This window comes from Pleurodeles waltl, chromosome 9 (assembly GCF_031143425.1).
Source record: "Pleurodeles waltl isolate 20211129_DDA chromosome 9, aPleWal1.hap1.20221129, whole genome shotgun sequence".
Lineage (NCBI taxonomy): Eukaryota > Metazoa > Chordata > Amphibia > Caudata > Salamandridae > Pleurodeles > Pleurodeles waltl.
In genome coordinates, this window is record NC_090448.1 from 1,139,397,679 (window position 1) to 1,139,424,534 (window position 26,856).

The 26,856-nt window shown below is 43.6% G+C and overlaps 1 protein-coding gene across 2 annotated transcripts in view; it reads left to right on the top strand.

The window, feature by feature from the left end:
* The window catches only part of TTBK2 (tau tubulin kinase 2), a 447,781-nt gene that overhangs the window by 349,385 nt on the left and 71,540 nt on the right, over positions 1-26,856 (top strand). For both annotated transcript variants that reach the window (XM_069208911.1, XM_069208910.1), the window contains exon 14: positions 17,329-17,935. In XM_069208911.1, the coding sequence (XP_069065012.1) occupies positions 17,329-17,935 (607 nt within the window). The remainder of the gene's footprint in view (positions 1-17,328; positions 17,936-26,856) is intronic.

The following is a 26,856-nucleotide window of genomic DNA, read 5'->3' on the forward strand; positions in this document are numbered from 1 at the left end:
GTGATGTCTCGGAACAGAACATAATGCTGCATCCTGTGATTCTTGTGAACTATGCACCAAAGGCCATCAGGGTGCAGGAAGCCAAGTTGTTTATGCCTAAGGCCTGCAGTAAGGGATCTAATTGTTCCCCTTTATCCACGGGTAATTTTCCTGTTATGGAAAGCTCTCCCTGTACAAAAGAGACTTCCTCTTCTTCCTCCATAAAATGGTCCGATTTCAGTGACTGTTCAGAGTCTTGACACTGCTCCCTATTGCCAAACACTTTCTCATCTTCAATGCAGTTCCTAGTGCAGACACAGGTGACACCATAATTTCCAGGTCCAGTGTCAAACTCTGCATAAGCCTTCTGGCTTGTTGCACAGCTCCTGCATCTTCTAGACCAACCTCAAGCGGGAACACATGCCTGGTGTCATGATGAGTCCTAAGGCTCAGATGCTGTACCTCAAATGTAAAAAAAAAGAAGCCACGGTCTGCAAAGGTGCTGTTTCCCATTCAAGTCGGTGCCACTCTTGGTGCTGACTCAGGCTTTCCCCATGGGACAAATAGAGGTTGCCTCAAAGCAGTCAACATCAGAATATATTATATGTCTGATGAGGAGGAAATGAAGGCAACCTTTAATGATGTTACCTTGTCAGAGCGTTTCCCTAGGGCTTACAGAATACCCATGTGGGTGGGTGACCATGACCGGATGCTTGCTTATCCAGCTACCCTGCAAGGGTTATGCCTTTCCCTTCCTGTCCCTTCCTCTAGGCCGCCTTCGTTCCACCAGGTAAATAACATTCCTTAATTTTGAAGGCAAATGTCCTTGCGCTGTTGAGCAAGGAGGGCATGCATAGAGGTGGTGCCTCTAGAACAAGGGGGCATGGTATTCTCCTGCCTTTGCTTCCTAGTCCTCAAGGATGACAGAGGGCGGAGCCCTGTTCTGCATCTTCGTCTTATGAACTTTTTAATTTGGCTGGACAAGTTCAAGATGCGGTTCCTGAGCCTAGCATTATTAGCCAAGCTTGTGGTTCACTGGGTAGCATTTCTGAATCTTCAGGGCACCTATTTATTTCTTCCATTTGTTTCTGCCCACAAATGTTACCTGAGATATTTCAGATCCAAATCTTGCTGCAGGAACGACTTAAAACTCAACTGTCTCGTTCCCCATCAAAAGTGCTGAATAAATTCAATTTAAGGTCCTTGTTAAGCACGGTTTTGAAAGGGTGTCCTGGAAGTATGATCGATACAGAAGCCACATTACTTAAGGAATGTATAGCCGTATTTTCGGTGCCTTTCTAAACTGCAGCAATTGTGAAATAAAACGAAGGCTACAAGGTAAAGTGTTCGACAATTTAGGTGCCAAGAAAGAGAAGGATAGATCGACCAATCCAGCATGTCAGAACTTTAGAACCACCAAGGTGGGTGTTAGAAGAGTGCAGGTGCCAGACAGGAACATAGCGCTTGATTTTATATTGGCAGTAAAATGGGCCCAACTTGTGATAGGAACAAACAATTAAATATGCTGCCTTAAACAAAATAATCTTATACACTGGGAGCCAGTGCAGTTTTCTAAGTACGGCAGATGCAGAAGCTGTTATAGGCAAATGGAGGCTGCTTTAGCTGCTATGTTTTTAATCCATTTCAACCTAGCTAACAGGTATGAAGGTGAAACAATATACAATCCATCACAATAATCAATAATCCAGACGGCCTAGTATGGTAGCCTGGAGCTCGCTTTCTGATGGCAATAAAGGTAGGATTTTGTGCAAAACTCCTAAGAGTGACATATGGGAATCAGAAAGATGGTTGACTTATGCTTTCGGTGTTAGACTGGCATCCATGTGGACGTTGAGGTTCCTGATTGGCTGGACTAAGGTGGGGGTGGTGTCAGATATCATGGACCACATGTTAGATGGAAACACAGATCTGAGGTTTGGGCATATGTCAACTTACCATCCCTTTTATCTGAGTTGAATTTGAGCGATTTGTCATCCAGCTAATGAGACACTGCCTTCTCACATTCCTGAAATCTGGCTTCAACATCTTTGTTGTGATTGTCCCAAGTAATAATGAGCTTTCTGTTGCCTGCATAAACCAAGAATTTGAAATTGAAGGAATGAATCAACTGTGCTAAAGGGCAGGCATATAGATTAAAGAGGGCCAAATTCAGGGTTGACACCTGAGACACATCCTACACTAGTTTCACAGCCTTAGATCGACAAGGCAGCAAGTGAACCACTTGGCTACGGTCCTGTAAATATGCCTTCAGTCATTTCAAAGCAATACCTCCCATTTTGACCTCTTTTAATCTTGGTGATAACTATGAGTGGACTATTGTGTTGAATGTAGTGAACAGGTCTAGCAATACCAAGGCCACTAATGAGCCCTGACCTGCCACCATTCGCAGGTCATGGCGTACTGCCACCAATGCTGTTTCAATCTTCTTGGATGAACAGAAACCAGACTAGGCCTCATCAAAGTCCAAGACTGAGTTCAGTTCTGATGGGGAAGAGGGAGGAATGGGGATAGGGCTACAAAAGAAGGCACACAAGTGATGTGATTGGGTGTAGTCCACTAAACAGAACACAAGACAGCTGTTTTGTTCCTCTCTTACGTGAATTTAGGTTGCATGCAGTCTTCTCTTTTACATGGACTTCACATGAATGGTAAAAGTCTGCAGAAAGTGAAAGAAAAGCCTAGAATCAGTCTAGCAAAAGGTGAATTATAGTAAGCACTCAATGGGTCGCCGACACCTCACATTTATCTTGCTAGAGCTAAGAGAATTGGCATGAGATTCTTCCTGTAACCATTTCTTTTATACAGGTGTTAAAGCTTCACAACTTGAGGCACCAAACAGAAACAAAAGTTCACTACGGTTTGTAAATAACTGCAAAGGTCCAAGAGACGGTTGGCATAACACTGCCTAGAAGGCAAGGCAGAGTTCCAGTAAGTAGGCAGGCGGGGCAGTTCAAGAATCCAACAGTAGTTTAACAATCCAAACAAATACATCTAACTCTCCTTGTCTGTTAACTAACCTGAGTCATCTGAACTCATCCCTGGAATAGACCCAAGAGTTCCAAGGAAGCAAGGAAATTCTTTTAAGTGGCTCTGCAAAAGAAGCACCAGGATGTGCCACAAGCAAAAAACGTCTGTGAACATTAACTCTGAGTCCGGCTTGAAACTTCCCTCAGCTAGAAAGCCAAGAACGCAGGTGAAGAGCAGAGCCGAGAGACTTCCTCTGAACACCAGGCAGGAAGACCATGGACATGGCGAGATACTCGAATCCCAGAATATTCAAATGTGATGGTCGATCCTTGAATCCTGCAATGAATCCTTGAATCCTAGACTCCAAAATACTTGTATGCCATTTTAGCAGCATCCTGCCTTCTTGGGAGCCAAATAGCCATGTGAAAATGGGAGATGTACAAAGAGTACTGAAAAGAGGTGGTGCATGCTGTCATGGCATTTGAGGTTCCCACATGGGAACATGATTAGCTATGTTCATAATGGGCAGAGTTACAACTATGCAGCACACATGTGCCAGTCACAGTCCAGGGCATCATGACCCCTATCACGTCAGCATGGAGGATATTCTGATTGAAATACAATGAGCAAGGTGAAAAGGGGGCCAGAAATGCTCTGGGGTGAATGAGTGTGGTGGTGGGGAGAGGGGCTGCTGTTGCAAGCCATGACAAGTTTCATAGTAGGATCTCAGCACTATCTGTTCACAGTTCTGCCATTCAGGCTGATGATCACTCAGCACACCTTTACATCACTGCTTTGGTCAGGAGTCTCAGTATTTCCATATTTGACTGACCGGAGTAAGGGGAGTCACCAGGCACCGCCCAAACATCACCTTCTGTGGACAATGATCTCTTCCATGACTTGGGCTTTACCATCAGCACCCAAACATTTCACACCTCTCCCTTGCACAGGCTAAGCTTCTTAAGAGTTGACTTGGACACTACCTAAATGAAAGTTTGTCCTCTTCGGAACAGCCATTCAGGAGATGATTCCAAGATTTCTATTACTAGTCTTGGTCCCGCCATCTCTGTAACTGCTTAGCTTCAAGGTCAGAGGCATCCTGCAGGTGCCATACTTAGATGGTAGATGATGACCCTTCTTAGATGCCTAAGGGCACAGTGGTTCCAGTGTCAGGGTATCTTTCACACTGCTCATCCAGATCTTCACTGGTGGATGGACTCATCCAAATTTAGTGGGTTGTCTATTCATCACTTTGAAGACTTGTGCTACTGTGGCTAAAGCTTCCTCTTCTTTTGGCTGGGGTGTATATCTAGGCAAGGTGTTGGCAAAGGATATTTGGTCGGCATCAGAGCAGCATCTGCGCATAAACAGGCTTGAGCTACTGGAGCTCCACCTTACCAAGAAGGCATTTCTCCCTTTCACCACAGAGAGCAACATTCAGATTCTGTCAAACACCAACATCACCACTGTCTAGTACGTTAGCAGAGATCAACAGGTGTGAGGTTGTGGACCCTGTGTTTCAAAGGGATTTGCTTATGGAAGTGAGCTCAGTGTCAAGGGAGTTTACCAATGGCATACCACAGTAAGGCTCCCTCAGTGTTGAGGACATATGCTTTGCCACCTCGCACTGGGATACAACAAATGGTAGCTATACCAATAAGTGATGGAGGTGGTCTTCTCCATATCGGGGTTTCTGTTCATGCACCTCCTCAACGCAGCTCAGAACAGTAAGTGTCCCCAGTTTTGTGCCTTACATTCCACTGTCCATCATTCCCCGGTCGATGCTTTCAGATTCAGCTAGTTTCGGGACCTGCTGCACACATTTCCACTGACACACAGCTTGCTAAATGTACAGCAGAAGGTGCAGGAGGATCCTCATTACCCAGATAGGGCATGGAGGATCTGTTACACTGATTTGTTGGCCCTCAGCGTTTGGCCAAGTCTAAGCAGGATTCCACCCCTGTCGCTAAACGCTACCGCTGCATGTGTGGAGATTAAGCACTGCCAGTTACAGCACTTTGTATTCCTGATGAGGTCATGGGCGTCATTGTAGCAGCCAGCAAGCATCAGTCCTTTTAAATTTAACCTTTCTGATGTCTTGTGGTTTGTGCTATCATTTGCACACCAGGGTTATGACGGTGGTTACATTAAAGGGCTATCTAGCACTGCTATGTGCTTGATCAAACCTTTCTGTTTAAATCACCCTTAGTGGCACGTTTCTCACAATCTTGTTTTATTCCCTCCCTCTTCCTTTATTGTTCCTGTTTGAGCTGATACATAGTTGCCCTGTTTGACTTTTCACCTGGAAGATAGGTTTGTTAGTGGGAATAACTTCAGCTCATAGGGCTGGAGAATTTCAGGCCCTATCAGTTTGTGCGCCTTTCACACTTTTCTTTTTGAATAAGTTGGTTCTTCATACCTGCTTAGTATTTTTACCCAAGTTGGTTTCTCCATTCCAAATAACCTAGTCAAATATACATCTCTTTCTTCACTCTTCCACATTCTACCACAGAGGTGGAGCACCTGCACACTCTGAACCTTAGTTGATTGGACTAGTCAGGACACAATGGATGAGCATCTCTTTTATGGGGTTCATTTGAACTTTAAAGGGCAAGATGGTGACCATGTGAAACACTTAGCGTTGGGCCATTGTATGTTTCAAGATCTGCTAAGCCATGACCAAGAAACGCCCTCCAAATCACATTTATATCCATGCCACTTGAGCTATGGCCGATTTCAAGGCTCTCTCCTGATGCATCCCTGTTACTGACATCTACTGGGTGGGTATATGGTCATCTGCATTTTCCCCAAACGCTACTGAGTCACGTCTCAAGTACCTAGTGACAGTTACTTTGCCTTAACTGTGTTGCATGACTTTTTTGGGGAACAGGCAACCACCTACCTCACCCTTCAAGGAGGTTTCGCCTTCTGATTCATTTTAAAGTCAGGATTCTGCTGGAAGATGTATCCATTAGAAGAATAAGTTGCTTACTTTTTGGGACTATATTTCTCGGGACACTTATTCTTCCTGCAGATTCCTCATTGCCTTCTCTCCTCTCGTGATGAGCTAGGTTTGTGACTTACTAAGATCCCAACCTATGCAAACATGTTATGTGCTATATTTGTTGTTGTCTTGGTTCATCGCTGCATGCCTCACTGAAACACTTAAGAATTGACACAAGCACATCAGTTGGCGCCTAATATACTGCTGTGTCTTCATGAATAGGGGTAGAGCTGCGACTGAAGCTGCATGGCACCACAAGGTGGTGCTGGAGAGCCATTGCTGTAGGAAAAGGTTTCTGACCAGTCTCAAGCATGGAGAGTTAGGGCCGCATGTACAATCGCCAGATTTTGCCACTCCCTAATTGCATTCTTTTGTGACTTGCAATTAGGAAACTGCAAAATTGTATGTACGGTCCCATGCAGGCCCGATTTAGCAACTCGGTAATGTATCGCTCGCAAAATAGGAAATTGCAAATTGCGATTTTCTACTCGGTTGCAATCTGCGTATGCGGTCACAAATTGCGAATGCAATAGTAATGTAGATTTTCCTAGTTTATGACGGAAAGTCTTAATTTTATTAAAGACACGGAGGCGAGTATTATGCGTTTCTCTTCTCGCTTTATTAACACAGCAGTCAAGAAGAAACTACAAATCCCATGGTACCAACACAGGGAACCAATGGGATTAAAAACGTAGTACATAACATATTGACCAAAAGAAACACCCCCATGCCATTATGACGTCACTTGACTGCACGCAGCCCTCTTTTCTTGCGAATGAAGTCAATTGTAGAATAGTAACGGAAAAATAGAACAAAGAATAAACAAAGCCATCAGGAAAGCAAAAACATCGGAAGAAAAATCCAAAATCCTACAAAGGAAGAAGTGGTCAATTAAAACAGGAGAATACGATCCTGTGCATGTCCTGAACAAAGCCTTCTCAAAGTATGGAGAAAACGTACTAGGACCCTGGTTGAGCGGCTGGAACTGTCGCTGGAAGAAAGGGAGGGAGAAAACAATGTTTAAACTAGAGGTGGGATAATACTCGCCTCCGTGTCTTTAATAAAATTAAGACTTTCCGTCATAAACTAGGAAAATCTACATTTTATGTCAAGAACGGAGGCTCCTACTATGCGAGTTCAAATCATATTAATTACATTTAACAAAACATCATCAACAGGTTTACAATAAAAAAAACTCTAAAGGTATTGTCATTAGACCAGTCTGCAGACTTCAGAATATCCTCTAAACGGGAACCTGCCCAGAAGGCTTTGGAGGCCATAGCCCCTCTTGTAGAATGAGCTCCAAATCTGGAGGTATCGATACCCGCTAGGGACATAATCCACCTAACCCATCGAGCTAAAGTAGCAGACGAAACTGGGAGATAGGGTTTCCTAAAAGAAATAAGAAGTTGGGAGGAGGATGTTGTGAAACCTGCAGTTTTTTGTTCATACACTTTAAGACATTGGCCCACACATAATTTGGGATGCTGTGGGAAATAAGGATAAAAAACTGACGATAAACTGGTCTTGGTGCGTCGTACAACCGAAAATAGCACCCCCGAAGGGGTGAACTGTCGGTTGGAGACGTCCAGAGCCTTTACATCTGATAAGCGTTTGATGGAAACTAGACACAATAACATTGTTAATTTAGCAGATAACATTTTTAGAGACAAAAGAGGATTATCCGGTAATGAAATCAGAAATTTTAGAACAGTATTAACGTCCCATAATTGATTATATTTGGGTAAAGGAGGTTTGGAAAATGTTACTCCCTTTATTAATCTGCATACCAGTGGATGTTCGCCTATCGGTTTGCCATTAACATGTATATGGTTAGAAGAAATAGGCGACCTATAAAGGTTAATGGTACGGAAAGCTTTACCTTTACTAGCTTCTGCAGCCAAAAAATTAACTACAAAAATGACATCCGCTGAAAAGGGATCAAGGTGCTTTCCCAAACACCAGCCGTCCCATAAAGACCAGGCTGATTTATAGGCTTTCTTTGTACCTGGGGCCCAGGAATTTGAGATGTATTGGGAAGCTTCTGACGAAATGACAGGGAGAGATTGGGAATTCCTGAGATCTTCCAGGCTGAAAGGGTGAGGATGTTGTCTACAATGAGGGGATGAGGACGCTAGAGAGGGTCCAGCAGTAAGTCTGGGAAGGAAGGACGGAATTAACAATGGAAAATCTATTGAGAGTTCCAGGAGGGTAGGGAACCATACTTGGGCCTGCCAGAACGGTACAATGAGGATAAGAGAGGCTTGTTGGCGTCTGGCGTGAGCAAGAACTCTGTTGATCATGATAAAGGGGGGAAAGGCGTAATTGAGGGAATGAGACCAATCTTGTGAGAAGGCATCTGATGCCAAAGCTAAGGGATCTGGGCGCCAGCTGTAAAATTGGGGAAGGTGAGTGTTCAGACGAGATGCGAACAGATCTATGGAAAAAGGACCCCATAAGGACTGAATCTTGTGAAAAATTGAAGGGTGTAATCTCCAGTCGCTGGAGTCTCGGAGATGGCGAGAATGCCAATCCGCGACTGAATTGAGAGCTCCTGGAAGGTACTCTGCATGAACCGAAAGATGGTTTGAAAGGCAGAATTCCCAAAAACTCTTGGCCAAATCCGCTAGAGGTTTGGATTTTGTGCCTCCGAGATGGTTTATGTATCTTACCGCCGAAATATTGTCCATCCTGAGGAGTATTGCGCAATGCACTTTGTGTTTTGCTAGGCTTCTGATTGCAAAGGAGCCGGCAAGCATCTCTAAACAATTGATATGCAATTTGGATTCCTCGGAAGACCATGTACCTCCAGTCGAGATGGGACCACACCGGGCCCCCCAGCCTAGGCGACTTGCATCGGACTCTAATACAAGATCTGGGGCTGACGGAAAAATACTTTTCCCGTTCCAAGCATCTAAATGGTCTATCCACCATTGAAGTTCTGTGCGGGACTCCACGTCTAAGGGAATGAGGTCGGAATACGAAAGACCCTTCCTCAAGTGTTGGATCTTTAGTCTTTGAAGAGAGCGGTAATGGAGGGGACCTGGAAAGATTGCCTGTATGGAAGAGGACAGTAGGCCTACTATTCGAGCCAATGTCCTGAGAGATATGAGAGAACTGCGAAGGACTTGTAGAATCTCTGACTTTATGGATCTTATTTTTGTGGAAGGTAGGAGCAGGGTTGCTGAGATAGAATTGATTTGAAATCCCAGAAATTCTATGACCTGGGAAGGCACTAGGAGAGATTTTTCTCTGTTTATGATGAAACCTAGGCCCTCTAGAAGGGAGCAGGCTGTTTGTAAATGGAGAAGGAGAGTTTGGGGAGACTGACTCAAAATTAGGATATCGTCTAAGTAAATTAGGAGCCTTATGCCCTGGGACCTTAGAAAAGCCACCACGGGTTTCAAGAGCTTGGTGAAGCACCAAGGGGCAGATGATAGCCCGAAGGGTAGAGAGGTAGAGTGATAAGTTTGGTCGAGCCAATGGAACTGAAGGAATTTCCTTGACTCTGGATGTACAGTAACTACTAAATATGCGTCCTGTAGATCCAGTCTGACCATCCAGTCGTTCTGAAGAAGTATATCTCTGAGGTGGAGAATTGTTTCCATTTTGAAATGTCTGTATACTACAAACCGGTTGAAGTGTTTTAGATTGATGACTGGACGCATCTTTTTGTTCTTCTTTTGAACTAGGAAAATTGGGCTGGTAAATCCGAAAGGATGAGGCTGGGTGATTGAAATTGCTTGTTTTTGCAAGAGAGAATTTACTTCGAGAGATATTAGATGAGTCATGTCTGTGGAAAAATGGGGTAGAGGAATGTAGGACGTTTGTACTGGGGTAGAATAAAGGTCTATGATGTAACCTTGTACAGTATTTAGCACCCACACATCCGCAGTAATTGTTAACCAATTTGAAAGAAAATGGAAGATGCGACCCCCTGTTGGAAAGAAACCAACCTGGGAGATTGGTGGTTTTGTTGTGTCTGAAGGATCTGGCACGATAACCTCTGCCGCGTTGGGGGTAGAATTGAGGTCTAAAGTCTTGTTGGTAAGAACCGTAGTACCCTCTGGAGCCTTGGGTGGCGGTACCTCGGCCGGTAAAGCGGCCCCTGCCTCTACCGGCACTGGCAAAAACACGTTGACTGAACATCTTTCTCATGGACTGTTGTGCCTTGTCCAAGGAGGTGAATGTCGCCACATATTTTCCGAGGTCTTTGATGAAAGAGTCTCCGAAAAGTTGTCCTTCGGTGTGAGTTTGAGGTTGAACCGTTGCCAAATTAATCAATTTTGGGTCCAATTTTATAAGGAGGCCCTTGCGTCTCTCATGTATAAGGGAGGCATTAGCATTGCCCAGAAGGCAAAAACAACGCTGTACCCACAAAGATAGTTCTTCAGGGTCTAAAAAGCTACCATCTAGTCTAGCCGTTTCAACCATGTCGAAAATTCTGGTAAGTGGACCAATGACGTCCAACAATTTGTCATGACAGGACGACCATGCCTTATCTACACCTTTGCGAGGGTCTTTACCTTGCTTATTGAAAAAGGTTAGCATCTGCTGGTCAATGTAAGGGGTAGAAGTAGCCTTGTGAGGGAGCACTGGCCGAGGGCACTCTGATTTGAGTTTGGCTCTAGTTTGTTTATCAAGTGGAGAAAATAATTTTTGAGCCACATAGCGACCAACATGGTCTGCATGGAACCATTCTGTGGAATTGGGACGAAGAATGTGGGAAGGGTCAAACATGGGGAAACCCTCTGCATCAAAAAGGGGGGGGGGGGAACAGAGGGAACTTTAGGTTTCTTGGGAGGAGGAGGTGAAAAAGAATCAGTATCGTCTTTGTCAGAGGCCACGTAGTCAGAATCCGCATCAGGGATATCTTCATCGGAATCTGGAGTGGAAACAATGGGCGTGGGGAGGGAAATATTACGTTGTTTAGCTGTCCGTTTCAATGAGGGTTTGGGGACCATATTATTATTCTCCTTGGCAGGAGCCTTGTGAGGAACTGCGTCCTCTGTCATGTGTAAGGTGAACTCACTGTCCGTTTGCGTCAAACCCATAGGGTTGACAGGCTGGCGTTGACTGCATTCCCCCGCAGACTGGGCCGAAGATTTAGATAAAAAATTTGACAAATTTGACTCTAGGTTTTTTGATAATTTTTGCATAGATGACGCCATTGCCTGTTGGACAGAGTTTTTAATAAAGTTCCGAAGTTCATTTCTGATATCTTCTATATCACTGGGTACACCTTGTTCCCCAGAAGATGTATTAGATTCCATGTCAGGGTTTCCTCTTTCAAATTTTCTAATAAGAAGGAAAAACTCCTGAAAATAAAGAGCTTGAAATAATAGAAATTGCCCTCTGGCAATATTCAGACAACCGGGGGTTAATGTTTGAAGAACTGTGGTTGAACTAATGAGGGAAAACAACCCCTCCCACCCGAGGGCGGGCTAAAGAAAGGTGTTGCCGGTAACAAACGAGGGAGATAAGGGAATCCCTTGTATGCGGCGTGAAGAAGGCTTCTCCGCGGTGAGGAACGCGCGAGTTGAAGTCGGGTTCCTCGCGTCAGGAAAAAACGAATGACGGTTATTTCCTAGACGCGAGGGAAACCCCGAGCGCGTCGCGCGCGCAGCGCGCACAAAGCCGTTTGTGTTCCTGACCTGGGAGCAACGAAGTTGCTACCCAAGGGCAGAAAAATGAACGTGAGCGCGGGGAAAGCGCTTAAAGAAGGCAATGCGGCAACTTGCCGACCACATAGCATTTACATTAGGAAAGGATAACTCGAATATGACACACAATTATATTATAAAAAACGTCAATAGCATTGGAGGAAAGAAAAGTGAACTTATCTTGACTGCAGCAGCAAGAAAAGAGGGCTGCTTGCAGTCAAGTGACGTCATAATGGCACGGGGGGGGTTTCTTTTGGTCAATATGTTATGTACTACGTTTTTAATCACATTGGTTCCCTGTGTTGGTACCATGGGATTTGTAGTTTCTTCTTGACTGCTGTGTTAATAAAGCGAGAAGAGAAACGCATAATAGGAGCCTCCGTTCTTGATATAAAATTAACTACCGCATTGTTAAAACATCTTCTTTGCTTCCTGGGTCAGTGGAAGGGTCCAAAACACAAGTGTTTCCCAGGAGGAGCCAGTAGAGCATGCAGAGTGAGGAGGAGAGAACTGCTGCACACCCAAATTTAGTTGAGGAGCCCAAAAAGCAGCCAAAACACCACCGGAAATGGCCAGCCAACAGGGAGAGCAGGACGCTGGGCAGAGAAAAAGAAAGTTCAAGTTTTCAGAAAGATAACTTGAAATCTTGACGAAAGAGTGCTGCAATAATCATGACCACTTTTTGGTCGAGCCTTCATGACTGTGCCATAGTCACAGAAAAGGAAAATCTCGATGGACATGCAGCAGAGGGTTAATGCTGTCGGAGTGGCAGAACGCTCATTTGAGAAAATAAAAATAGGTGGTACGACTTGCGGTCTTGTGCTAAAGGAGTGGCAACATGCCTACAGACTCTCAGGCAGCAGGAGATGGTTCCTCAGTCACACCCGACCCTCAACAGCGGAGGAAAGATGACCCTTGAGCCAGAGACAGTAGCCAGATTTGGGACCATGGAAACGTCTGCCCCTCCACCGTCACCAAGTAAGTGCAAAACATCTACTATGCCACCTTTTCTGCCCTTAAACTTGGTGTCTACATGCCTGTAACACAAACCTCCACTCAGGAATATCTGAAAGGCCCGTATACATGTAAAAAAAAAAAATACACACACACTTGGTGCATTATGGGAAATGTAGTCATAGACATAAACAGTGTAGTCAGTGTCAGATATTTGTAGCATATTGTACGATCAATGGGATACTGTGTTACACGTAACAGGTTAATGATATTACCGTTATCCAATTAGCTACCCCTGTGGTAATACTTGAAGCCCCGGCAGATGAGGAGAGGCCCAGGGCCAGATGGAGGATGACCCAGGTGGAATGCCAGAGAGTGAGCCTACCACATAACATAGCAAGACCAGCACCGTGTCCATCTTCCCACAGCCAGCATCAGAAGAGGGGCAGGATGCAAGGCAGCCACCTACTCACAGCTGCCATCCAGTCAGCAGGGTCTGAAAGCAGTGCTCTACTCTTTATGGGCATAGGCGCATCAGACATGGCAGGCATCTTGGTCCTAGGTGACGTCCATGGCAGGCTGGGGGAGGTGATGCTGGAGGTTCAGCAGCTACAGCAATAATAAATGAAGTTGATTAACCGGAAATTGACACTGGGCTTCAACAGCTTGATGAAGCAGTTGACCGACAATCACGCCCGTCTGGACTCCAAAATAGTGGTACTAACTGGTGGTGTTAGCCAACTCTGCACCAAGCTGTCTGAGGACAAGGGCCTGCAAAGGCGCAGGGAGAGGAGTGGAGGTGCCATGATGGATGCTGTGACAAAGGCCATTGGAGGGCTTGCACATGCTACCACTACCCTGTTGAAGCCCACAGTGGCCCTACAGGTGGAGATGAGCCATTGCAGTGGGGATGTCTCGGTGGGCCTAGCCACAGTAGCCACGAGGATATTCAAACGGTCCCCATTGCCAGCGGGGTGGGTGCCGAAACTCCAGACAGTGAGGTGTCAAGTATCCCACAAGAGTTTAATCAGTAGATGACATGACCACTTTCCATGATTTGTTTTGCAAGTAGTGCATCCAACTTTAACAAATGGAGTCTCCTCAAGTACTGACTTCAGTTACCATAAAGAGGTTTTTTTTAGGTCTCTTCAGTCATTGATTCCTGGCATTTATATGCCGCCAACTGAAGCATTTCTGACCACAGCAACTATAGACTCCAAAAGACTTATAGGCCATTTTAGGAGCATCCTGCCTTCTTGGGAACCAAATAGCCATGTGAAAATGGGGAGATGTACAAAGAGTACTGAAAAGAGGTGGTGAATAGATGAACAAATAAGTGTGTATGGAATATGTAGAGGTGTATTTAAGCACCTTAAAGAAGAGGTAGCATGGCAGTGGAACAGTGCAAAGTCCAAATGTTTTTCCATGATCACTGCATAGAAGATTGTCTGCTAAATAAATGAGAACAATTGTGTCCATCCTGAAAAGGGTAAAAAAAGAGGAGCACAATCCTACCAAATTGCAGCTTCAACGCCTTTTAAGAGAAGAACTTTTCTAACACGACAATCCCATCAACAGAGAAATAAGTGTATGTGCTATGGTGACTGAAGATTCTATTACTGCATGTGATGCAATTTGGTCCATCTGGGTGAGATTGTGTTTGAGTGAATGCCAAATGGGAAAGTAAATCCTTTAATGTAATAATGAACTGGATACTAATTTCTCCTTTGATTGGTAGATGTTTTATTTCAGAATAATTAACATGAATTGAAGGACAGTTATCTGATAAATGTTGTGGATTGTTAACTTTGTCATGCAAAGCTCAACATTTTTAAAACAAAATGGGGATCACTACATACTGCAACAAGAGTAGCAGAAGATTGCCATGCTGAGAGATGCAGCAGTATCTTTTGACATGATAGATAATGCTTTGGAAATATGTTGAATAGCTACATAGTAGTGATAGTATGAAGAAGGCAATCACGCTCCCTTGACATATGTGCCACCTTACAGGGAAACTAACAGCCTAGCTAAAAGATACATTTGACAGGAAACTATGTAGCTCAGCTGCAGCATTAATGAAAGCTGCCAATGCATTTGCTCTGCTGGGTCAGTAGAACAGAACTATCTGGAAGAATGCCCAATCCAAAGATTAAATTGCAGCAACAGAACTGTCAGGAAATTCTCAATGAGGGCATTCTTATAATGAGCCAATCCTTAAGTGCTGATTCAGTTAATCACATAGTACATCAGCATTGCATAGGCCGGAATATTGCTCAGTCATACTCATACAAGGCAAATGTAAAGGGAGAGAAGGATCCAAAAAGGATCCAGAAGTAGACTCTCCCCTCTGTTGCCTCTCCAGAAGTTATGTTAGGAGGACTGTAGCAGGGAGGCTGGGCCCTACGAAAATTATGTTGGCCAAAAGAACCCAGGTCCTCCGTCCCATTCCACAGGGGGCACGGCAAAGCGCGTCACATTGGTACGCGTGGACGAGAGTGCCGACGTATGAACGCACAACGAAGGATAGGATGGTAAATGGAGCAGAGAGGGAGACGGAGGCTGGCGGGAGAAGGAGAAAGGAGACGGAAACCATAGGAGCGAGGAGAGCGCAGACAGGGACGCGAGCAGCGTGGAGATCATGGCCAGAAACCTGAGGAACGAAGAGAAAGAAGAGGGAGACCCAAAGGAAAGGGACAAAGGAAGCAGGACAGAAGACAACCGGCCAAGAACCCCGGGGAGGAACGCTGAGACCTGCCACATCTCTGGAGGGGCGTCGCTGTCACACAACAGAGACAAAATATATAAAAAGAAAATCAGATAGTACTTACCTGAAACAGGGTTTTTTTTATGGGCGAGCACAAAGTGCTCCGTCCATTCTGTAATCTCTCTTTGGGCTTGAAACCACGCCAATGCCACATCAGTCACTTACATTGGTTTGTGGGTTTGCCTTTTAAAATCCGCTTGCTTTCATTTGTGAAAAGCATGCATACGTCATGCCTTTTCCGGTGTTTAGCCCACCTACACAGCACCGGTAAAGTATCAAAAACATACGAGGCTCGATGTTTTCAGCCTGGAGTCTGGACTACTTTATCCGTTTATATTCCACACAGTGCGATTGCGCTGCATTTTCCATAGCGCGATCGCGCTGCGTTGTTTTTTTTGCTTTACAATGCTAATAGCTCTAACTCGAACAAATGCGAGACCCGTTGCATTGAAAATGCTTGTTTCTTTTCTCCCCATGATCCGGGGTGACAAGGAGCTTAGAGGACATTTTGTTTTCCTGTAAACAAGGTCTTTCCTCTTTTTCTAAAGTATTTCCTCCAGAGTCTTTAGCTCATTCTGATGGCCAGTTCTTTATCACATCTATCTTGAGAAGCAGAGCAGCACTTTTAGATGTATGCTTGGTCACACTGCAAATGAAAGTGCCAACACCACAATCACTATATGCATCCTAGCCATACGTTATTTACATGCCTCTAAAAGTGGTGCTGAACTGTAGCTCTGCTGTCCTGTGCACACATAGACGCTTCATTGTCCATAGTGAGCAAAATTCACGACAGCATTATACAATCCACATAAAGAAAACAATCAAAGAACCCTAATGTGAGATGAACACACTTCCAGTGCTCAAACACAAAGCCAGCCAGGATGCAGCCCTGCTAGCATGCATGTTAGTGAGATGCTTCAGTGCTGTAGTCCTTGATAGAATGCCAGCTGGGACTGAAAACATTAAATGAGTCCTACTGAACCTGAATGGGGCCACCTGAGATGCTCATCATTGGTACCCTGCGAAAAGAAAACAGACAATCCTGCAGAGAGTAGATTTTGCTTTGACTACCGGAGACATCTCTTTTCCATCCTCCCAAATTTCGGTATCAAGCAAGCCAGCCGTTCTGGCAGAACTTGCAAAAAGAACAGGAGGACTTTGGAGCGTGGCGTCATTTAGGCTCTAATGGGGATAATGGAAAAGGAGCTTCCAGTCATTGGAGGTAAGGACCCCTGTAGTAGTCAAAAATGGGATGGGGACTGGATAAGGAGGTAATAGTTGTTTTAATGTAAGGAATTCAGATATAAAATTACATATTTAAAACAATTGCTCGCCAACATTACAATATTATGCTCTCTTATGTTTTTGTAGACCTTTCAAGACCTTACACGACCTCCGTACAAATCCCCAAAATATGCATGTGTCCATTAATAAACTGGAACTCACTGCCAGGGCAGATACATTTTTGGCAGTACAGGCCAAAGTTCGGACATTTTATGCTGTTAAAGTCAAATTGATCTTGGAAGGACATGTTCAGTTTTACAAAGCTCTTTAAATATAAAAATAATAAAATAAAAGTGCTGAACTACTACAATGTAACAAAATGTTGCAGTGTCTCTTTAAAAGGAACAGTGACAGTGGGTCATGATCTTATCCCGAGAGACTGTTGTTTCTAACCAAGAAGTAATCTGTAATGATCAAAGGTTGCATCTTCAGTGTTCTATGTATTCTGAGAGTAGTTTTCTCTAATGAAAATCAAATGTATGTAAAATGATGATGTAATCAGTCCTGGCTAAACTGAGCATGTATTTTCTTGCTGCTACTTTTTCTGCACATTATTTTATTGAATTCAAGAGTTATTAGTCTTATTTGATTGTGTTCTGATCTTGACAACCTAAGATACTTTCATAGACTTTGTGACAGAATATTACCATTGTGTGATTACTGCTCTGTTTTCTTGATTTGTTTAGCCTTGAGAAAATTCACAGGAGTCTTGATAAAGAGGCTGTTGCTGCTGCTGTTGTTGCTGCTTGCCCAGCTGCGCCTTCGCATCAACAGAAAACTGGGGCTCCTGTTGCTGCTCCCCTAACTGACCACATTTGGCATTATGATGAGGAATATCCCCCAGAAGGCTCCAAACCTGGCTCCGTTAGCTCTCCAGAGCATGCTGATGTTGTGGTTAGCAATGGATTTGTGGCTGTTAACTTGGGCTCTAGTCGACAAGAGGTTGACTCGAAGGAGTGGGTCGTCGTGGATAAGGAACATGACTTGAAGGATTTCAGGAGCAATGGGGTTCAAGGTCAGAAATTAACTGGGAGCCCTTCTGAGGAGGAGCCAGAGGTTTTACAAGGTTTGGAAGAGTCTCCACAAGAGCAGTGTAAACTGAGCACTTGGACAAATAGTGGACCACATGTGAAGGACCAGTCTGGAGCCATTTTAGAAACTGGTGGTGGGTGTCAAGTTGCTTCTGAATCAAGTACAGGCAGATTGGACCCCAAAGCTGGAGCTGCTGGACAGCTACCTGCAGCCACACCAACAAGTCCACTGGAGGCACAAGCAGAAGGAGCTTTCACACCGGTAAGGCAGTTGTTTTTAGTATATCCATGCATATTTGTGCTCTGGACCTTAGGATACTCAGCTTAAGCCAACAAACCTGGTAGCAAATTTAAGGCTAAATGTGTCATGCAGATTTTTTAAATGGATTGAGAATAACATTTTGAATTAATGTTATGAGCTGGATACAAAATAAGAGCAGATTGGTTGTTTGTTTTAAAACACACTCTGAATAGATTATTTTGGAAGCTAAGAATGCATTCATAAGATGTAGTAAGGTAAATCAGCACCACATTATTTCTTTGATTTAGTTCATCCCTTTACTTTTGAGACTCTTCATTAAAGTATATTTTCCACAGAATTATATATAGCTATTTATCATTCTAAGGTGGCAGGGAACCATACTAGTGCATGCATAATAGCCAAATCCTCCTTCCTGCTGATTGGTGATGTGTGAAGTCCTTTCCTCCATTCTTTTATCGAAATATGGGACTTTTGATTTCTGTGATGAATCATCCTTCATTGGTGGTAATCTGGTGTATGCTGTATTTGCTCTTCAAGTTGTAGAGTCTTTAAATGGCTTTGTTCTTCTGCTCAGACTTACAGGATCAAATTTCATTGTGTATTCTGTTAGCTCCCACGTTCACTGTTTGCAAATACACCATGTCTTCATCAGTGTCAAAGCCTCATTTGCTTAAATGAGTACTTATCTGAGGTATCTGTGATGATTGAACCCTTTTTGTAGATTGTTCAGTGTTACCTTCCACGTCATGTGCATTTGAAATATCCCAAGGTGTTGTTTCCTTGATCTTTTTCCATTGCTACTAAAGTATGAATTTGGAAATTCACCTTTCTGCACTTTGAGTAATACTTAGCACTTTTTTTCTCAATATTTTTCAGAGATGATGTTCAGGTTCCCAATCCTTCCATTAAGAGTTTGTTTGCCCACCCATTTTCTGTTTTGAATGTTATGTTTTTTTTTTTTTTTTAATTTCCCTTGGTTGAAGTGTTAACTGTTTGTATGGTATGAAGTTATTGTCCTGTTTCTCATAACACACCTGAAATTGGATTTTCCTATAATGATTCAAGTTGAAACAATGTCATAAGAGATTCTTGCAGCACTTAAAGTTAGGATTGGTTGATCAACTAGTGTGAATCGAAGGTACACATCATTGTGACTTTGTACTCTAGGTGCATCACCTATGCCATCCATCACTGCTTCTACACCCTACTCATAGAAGTTCTTTTGCAAGGCTTGAAGAAATTATTTGAAGAAATGGAGCCTGGTGGAAGAAGTGTGATGCTGGTTGCTCAGACCTTCCCCTTTTTTTAAAACTCTTTTAGTGGTGTCTGATGGGCCTCTGATTTTGGATTCCTCTGACCGACCAATGATAATAAACCCTATAAATACCTCTCTTCTCTATGAGAGCTACAACCTATCAAAGTCTTGTTTCAAAATGAAACATTTTCTCCTTATTGATAACTGTCTTATCAGTCACAATTCTAATCAAGGAAATTTATTTTGGGATGTCGAATGTCTTGTCCCAGTTGCTGGTCCTTCATAATAAATGTTCCTTTTTATAACAGTAAATGTGCTATTTCCTGGCAGTATTGCCTGTTGATGTTTAAAATCGGCTAACTTCTTTGTTTTCTCACTCCAAGTCATTATTGGTTGTTTCTGATCTTGCAAACCATTGATCAGTTGGAAATCACCACTCCCTAGGCAAACTCCTTGAAGATGTGCTATCTGGCTTCCATCTTATGTGTAGTAACTGCGGAAACCTTAAAATCGTGGGCAGCTCCATAATCTGCTCAATTATAGCAGTGCCTACCTTCTTGATATCTATCTTAGCATTCATTATATTCAGACAGTGGGGTATTTTGTGCATTCTGTCCTTTCCTATATAAATCAGAGGATATTAAGGGCAAACCTATATGCTTGTGTAGATTTATTGTTTACTGTTAATAGTTGTATGTAATTTATATTGTAACTGTAAAGGGCTTAACTGCCTAGTACTTCAACACAATTTTTGTGTCTGTTGAGAGAAATAACCAAGAGAAGGTTACTAAATAAGGACAATGTGGGGGCATAGCCTGTTGTGTGAGAAGTGGTTTGGAAGCGCTACCGGGATCTGACTGAGATTTTACCCGATTCTGAACCTCTCCTGGATTGCCTTGACTTGCGGGAAGTTGGTGATCCCACTGCACTGAGAGGTCATGCATGTTGGCCACGACGGACAGCTGCTGTTGTGAGGCACTACATGGCCTTCCCTGCGGAGGAGGGCCTCTGGTATTAAAGATGGCAGCCACAAATTTCAGACGCAAGGATCCAAACTGTTGGGGTGATGATGAATAGTCGGCTTGGCTGTGTGTGAGCTGAAGTGTGTTGCCATAGAACAGCACGCACCTGAAGTGACTTTGTTGTTGTGATGCACTGAGATTCCCAGACGGTCTGTGATTGAACACTGGGAACTGCTAGTGGGTATTGCAGTTATCAGTGAAAGGGATAGGTATGAGTGGAAGTCAGTTACACCCTGTGCAAACCATCCAACTATTGTCAGGATTGAATGTATGCCTGAACCCATGTTTGGGGCCATTTGACATGTAGGCAATCTTGGACTAGTTGCAGCTCTGTGTTCTTGTTGTTGTGTGCCCCCATGGCCTCCATCTGTGTTGAACTGTGAGGCACTGATTCTGTCAGACCGGCTGTTGTTGTAGTGCAAATTTGACTTGTGGCCAAATTGTGGTGCTTTGGTACAGGGTAGAAATGGGGAAACTGGTGGGGGCATCTGCTCCAAATGGCTTTTGGGACCTTGTATATGCAGGGGTGACAGAGGAAGCCCACTTCCTCAAAAAGTTTGAAATGGGGCTAGGCGGGCACGCTGAACAATTTTACAAGATACTGAGAGCCATATCCGATTTAAAGATATCTTTGGAAACTTGAATAGATTCAGTTAAAGTGGATGTGTGCCTTTTGCAAGAAGACCATAGCAAACCCTCGGACAGAGCTACAAGTAGTTATCCTCCAAGCATTTGTCAGTGCAAGAACTACCAAGGACGGTTAAAATTCTGACTAAGGCTTCGACTCCTATTCAGGAGCAGGCCGAAGATGCTAAAAGCCACTCTTGAGGGAACAATATCCGAATTACAGCCTCTCCAAAAAAGGGAGGGCTAGGATGCTACACGAGTCCTGCCTCAAATGTGTTCAGTAACACCCCACACCTTTCTTTTCAATAGAATTAGCACATCGCGTTACAGGGTGTGCTCCTGTTCTAGGTATCCCGTCGAGGCCTGTGGTGTCCAGGTTGATAAATTATAGGAATCATATTTTGCAGATGACGAGACAACACGGATCCTAGACCATGGTAACAAGATATACATCTTCCCAGGCAACATGATGAGAGCGCAGAAATTGAAACGCTCTTTCCTGGAAATTAAAGCAAAGTTGTCAGCAGGGCGTTGAGTATGCTGTGTTATTCCCAGCAAAGTTCTGGGTGATGAAGGACTATGTGGTAATTTTATTCATGCCTGTGGAAAAGTTCTGGAACTGGCTGGAGCAAAATGGTATTTCGGCTTCAGAGAGAGAAGAATGGCCCAGGGCTGGGGGCAAGCCAGTCTCCAAAGACCACGCAAAAGAGAGGAGTTTCAGAGAGGCCCTCAAGGCGACAACCTGAGATAGAAAGTGCTATGGTGGTAGCTGACATTGAGCAACATCGGCTTTCATACGAAAGCTCAGATGGGAGCGCTAACTCAACACAGATAATCATGGATTCAGATGCCAACAACGTTGAGTGTTCCAGGTGTGGGCACTGAAGTGACCCCATGACTTCTGAGATTGCATTATAAGGTTGCATTCTGAAGGGATAGGTAGGCTTTGATTGATCTGGCTTAGTAACCAGGGGGTGCGGGCACTACCGTGGAGGAGGGGTGGAAACTTGTAGTGCGCTGATCCTGGAAAAGGGCAAGTCTTTACAGTTTCTAAGATATTGAAAGCCCTACTAAACTTTACACTTTCTTTCAGTTTGGGCTAATGGTGTATGGTAATGGTCCATCAGTCATGTGTTTATGTATATTGCTAATATGTTTGAAATCATAATGTTGAACTTTGTTATGTGTATGGAGTTATATTGATGGGAAAAAACGTACCTGAATTGGAATCGGTGTGATTTGGATATCAGGATTGGCTCAATTTGGATCTTTTCCTTTAGTAGTCAGGTGTGGGCTCTGTGGGGCGGTTGCTGGACAGTGAAAGCGAAATTGACCTGCCAGTATGTTTAGTACTTATTGCTGTCCAACATGGAATGTGAGGGGCATGGCTGCAATGTTGAAAAGACTTGGAATTTACTCCTATCTGCAGCGTTGGAAGGCACAAAAAGTATGCCTCCAGGTAACCTATCTTTGTAAGTGGATTTGGAAGGATTATTTTGCGAGTAGGGTGGGAGGGCACACAAGGTTGGCACAAACGACTCCTTGATAGTGAGAAGGACTTTGGTATGGGTGCCCCCAGGGTTTCCCTCCAATAATTTGCAGACGCACATAAACTTGGAGGGTTGATACACATTAGTGTATAGGAAATGGGAGAGGTTCCACCTAAGTGTAGCTCCTAATTCTGGACACCCCTACACTACTAATGCAGGAGAAATTCAGTTTCTAGAGCTTCTGACCCCCACTTCTGGTCCATTACCTTGAATGCACAGGCATACAGGGAGGTGGTTATAATATGGTGTTAAACTGTTCTCTTGATAGATCCTTCCACCAATTCATGAAATACAAACAAAGCTACTGTTGGAAAAACTTTACTTCTGGGTACAGCAATAGTAGTTTGTAGATATCTGGTGGCATGTGAATACTATTAGTATTCCTCTCTGCATCTTCTCTACAATATATTGGATCTGTTATTCTCGATGGGAGGCGTTGATAGAATGGTCATTGGGATTTAGTATCTGGTCCAGTCTGCATCTGCTAATAGCCCTGTGGGCCTGACTCTGAAGTGGGTGGAGGCTCTCCCCATGGTGTCCCGGTGGCACCTGCCACCCGTGAGGGGTTTCCCCTTGATGGTAGCTGAACAAATGAACTTATATTTTTAGAGGAGTGAGGGGTATGCTTTCCATGTTGCTTTTGAATGGGACACATTTAGGATATCTCAAAATGGGTTGTGGGGTTAACATAAACTTGCTGGAAAAATCAGAGAAGAGGAGGATGCATGACTTGGAGTTCACAGTGATCGCTGATAACGGATGAATAGGGGAGCTGTCTGAAGTACTTATGAAATATTCAGACTTAGCGAACAGGTTGAAAAATGTTGATTATAAGACCTATATGGCCAGATGTCATGAGAAAGGGGACAGGTCTGGGAGGTTTTTACCATGGTTGATCAGACAAGATATAAATCGTAAAACGTTATGCACTATAAGAACAAATATTGGTGAAATCTTGAGCTCGCAGTCCAAAATTAATTCTGTTTTGGCACAATATTATAATGAGATATACTTAACCTCCCACCATCTGTGGATATGATTTTGACTGAATACCTAGATGCAGTCCTGTTGCAGAAATTCCCCTTAGATCAGTCAACCGCAATGGACCAACCCATTTCCTCTGAGAAAACAGAGGAGGTTATGCAGAAGTTCGCCTAGACATGGATTTACCTCTGAATACTATGCTACATTCCAGGGAAAACTGAACCGAAATTGTTTTTAAATGTATACAGAAGCTTTTGAAACTGGTGTGCTTCATTGTCAGTCTCTATTGGTGACTTTGATAAAGCTTAAGAGAGATCCATTAGATGTAAAATCTTATAGTCCCCTTTCTTTGTTGAACATGGAGAATGAGATCCTGGGGATGATACTGGCAAGTATGTTGTTGAAGGTGGTAGGAAATGTAGTACACCCGGACCAGAATGGGTTTATACCTGGGTATAACACATTTAAAATGCTGATGCCTTTTTTGTGTATTGGATCTGATGTTGCAAACAGGCCCCCTTCTTGTATTGGCCTCACTTGACATTGAGAAGGGTTCACTACTGTTATTTGTTTGTGGGTCTTCACAAATGGGTATACAGCAGGTCATGTTGAGATCGATTTGCTTCTTACATATGATGCCACTGATGTTGGTCAATATGGGCCAGACTATTTCCCAACTGTGTTGGATTGTTAGGGAAATGAGGAAGGAAATTCCCCTTGTCCCCACTGCTTTTTCTCTGGCAATGAAGCATTTGGCGGCATGGATGCACCTTAGGGCTCGATAATAGGGGACTACAGCTCCTGGGAGGGATACATATCATCTTGTTATATGGAGATGTTTTCTTGTTGTCCTTGAGAGACCCAATGGAGCACATGCCAGCAGTAATAAAGACACTGGTGAGTTTTGCACAGATTTGTGACCTAAAAATTGGGGGAAGTTGTCTGTCTTCCCACTAAGGCGTTATGCCCCAAACCACCCAACCCATCCCCTCATACACCCCCTCTCCGCCAAAAACGGATGGCCCCTGTTGGACACTCCACAGGAACCTGAATTGCTCAAATATATTTAGGTTTTAGAATTTTCTGTGATAATGATGGATTGTTTGTGGGAAACTTAGGTAGGGCCTTAACGATGGTGAGACAGTCTATTTCCTTCCGGACAGGATTACCTTTGTCTTTGGATGATCTGCAAAGGAATGATGCTCTGATGTTATTGCTGGCACACAGGTTGGGTAAGAGAGCAGTGTCGGCATTGGCGTTTGTAATGCTGGCGGTGGTGTTTTATTCTGAAGTAACAGTGGGTAAAGAGAAAATAGGAGACTAACCTCCAATAAGGAATGGCCCTGTATGCTCAAATAAGTTAAAAAATAATCAATTAGAATCAACAGCTCAAGTGTACATGAGTTAATCGTCGAAATCAGACTTACTTGGCTCCTTCCAGAATAAACAGGATATTCCCAAGTTCCTCCAACCATTGAGGTAGGACGCCCCGGCTGATTTTTATATGATATGTGAATGGGGAGTTAAGCAGTTCTCGATGCAGGTCCTTCTGGGTACACACATGAGGGTAGCTCCTTTCTTTTCCTGTTGGGTAGAATGACCTGGGTCCAGTGAAAACAAACAAATTTGTATTGACTTAGCATTGATTTTGACACGGTGAAAGAATGCAATGGGGTGGAAAGCAGTGTCTGCTCCAGATTTGGAGGCATTGATGTGAGATGTGCACAGCTGAACCAAATCAGAGATTACAGCAATTATGCCTCAGCAGAGGGTGATGAGACGTCCTATACCAGATGGGCACTGGGGTGACATTATGTTTAAACTAGTTACTAAATCTATTGAAAGGCCCGCTTTAAGACTAGATCATCAGATATGCCTTGAGACGTTATTATTAGGTCTCCCTTTGAGAGAGATGTGATTTAATGTAAATATCCTTATCCTGCTAAAGTTTGTAAAGATCGAATAGTTCTAACTAATTTGAGGCCACTCTCAAAGGCCTGGATTTTAATGCTGCTTCAGGAGGACAGTAGGACCAACAAATTGAGTCGGATCTCCCTGTAATTGACATATATATACTCCCGAGTTACCTTACATTGTTCCATGTTATCTGCTTTTGTGGGAAGTTTGTTACTATTATGTTTTCCTTTTTTCTCTGGATAAATAGCTCAAAATAAGTCATCTGGTTGGACACCAATGTAGGATGCCGGAGATTTCCTCATTGCGGGATTATTTATTTTCTTCACTGTACAGGATGTGAAAATACTTGTGGACATGGTTGACTGTACGATAAAAGTCAGATATAGAGCTAAATTGGAAAGAATACATAAGGATAATGTTTCTAGGTCCCCAACCTTTTGACTTCTGTGGACCCCCACTTTATCATTGTTAGAACCCGTGGACCTCCACCGAATCATTACTAAATGCTGGGGACCTAATCTTTTTATATTATTTAATTTTCTAAGTAGTTGCACACGGACCTCCTGAGGAGACTTCACAGACCCCCAGGGGTCCCAGCACCACAGGTTGGGAACCACTGCTCTAGGGGATAGTACATTGTATCAGGAATTGCTGTTACCTTGCAAAGGAGCATATTACACAAAACCTACTTCAGATGGACTAAAGCAGAATCTACTCCCCCCAGCAGGAGAATTTGTTAGTATGTAAGCTTGCAACATGAATTTCTGACTCTGCACGCCTCCATTACATTACCCAAGCAAGCGGCTAGTTGGGGAATAGAACTCCTTCCAGTCTTTTTTATGTTTAACCTCTACCATGTGGTATTCTGCTTTAGCACAAGATGAAGTTAATATATTTAATTTAAATGATGATATAGGCTAGTGACTGGAGCAAAACCGGCTACACTTACTCTGAAAAATGCAACGCTGAGTCCACAACAGAATTAGTCACAGTTTCATCTCGCTCTCTGGATGCTGCCTTTTTCTGTTGCTTTAACCTCACTGCCACTGTTTAACTTGTGCACAGCTGTGGTTAGGCAGTTTGAACTCACCGTTTTAGTTTGCTCCTGAGTCAGCCATGATTCAGTCGTTTGATGCATTTGAAGAAATCTGTAATGTAGATGGTTTCTCCTGATGTCCATGGAAGGTTGGAACTAATGACACACAGCTGTGACTGCTCTTGAGATTTAACATTATAGCTCCCCAAGGCAAGTGCAAGGTTGTCTCTCAATCAGATTCTAATTGAAAGTTATATATTTTTAAATCTCACCACCATATCATGACAAATGTGCATGATTTATTTTCATTTCCACCGTCCACTCATCTCAGAAGGTGTTCCCACTTGGAGTCCTATTCGGGTAACAATGAGGTATTTCTGCAAATTGGTTATGAGGCTTCTTCATGCAGAGACTTCCTATTCCAGAGTCCTTCATGAGTATGCCTGATTCCATCTCAGTGTGTTTATCCTGGTCGCTGCTGGTGCTGTCTAGGTTCAACAGAATCCTTTTAGCATCTGGAAGTAGTAGAA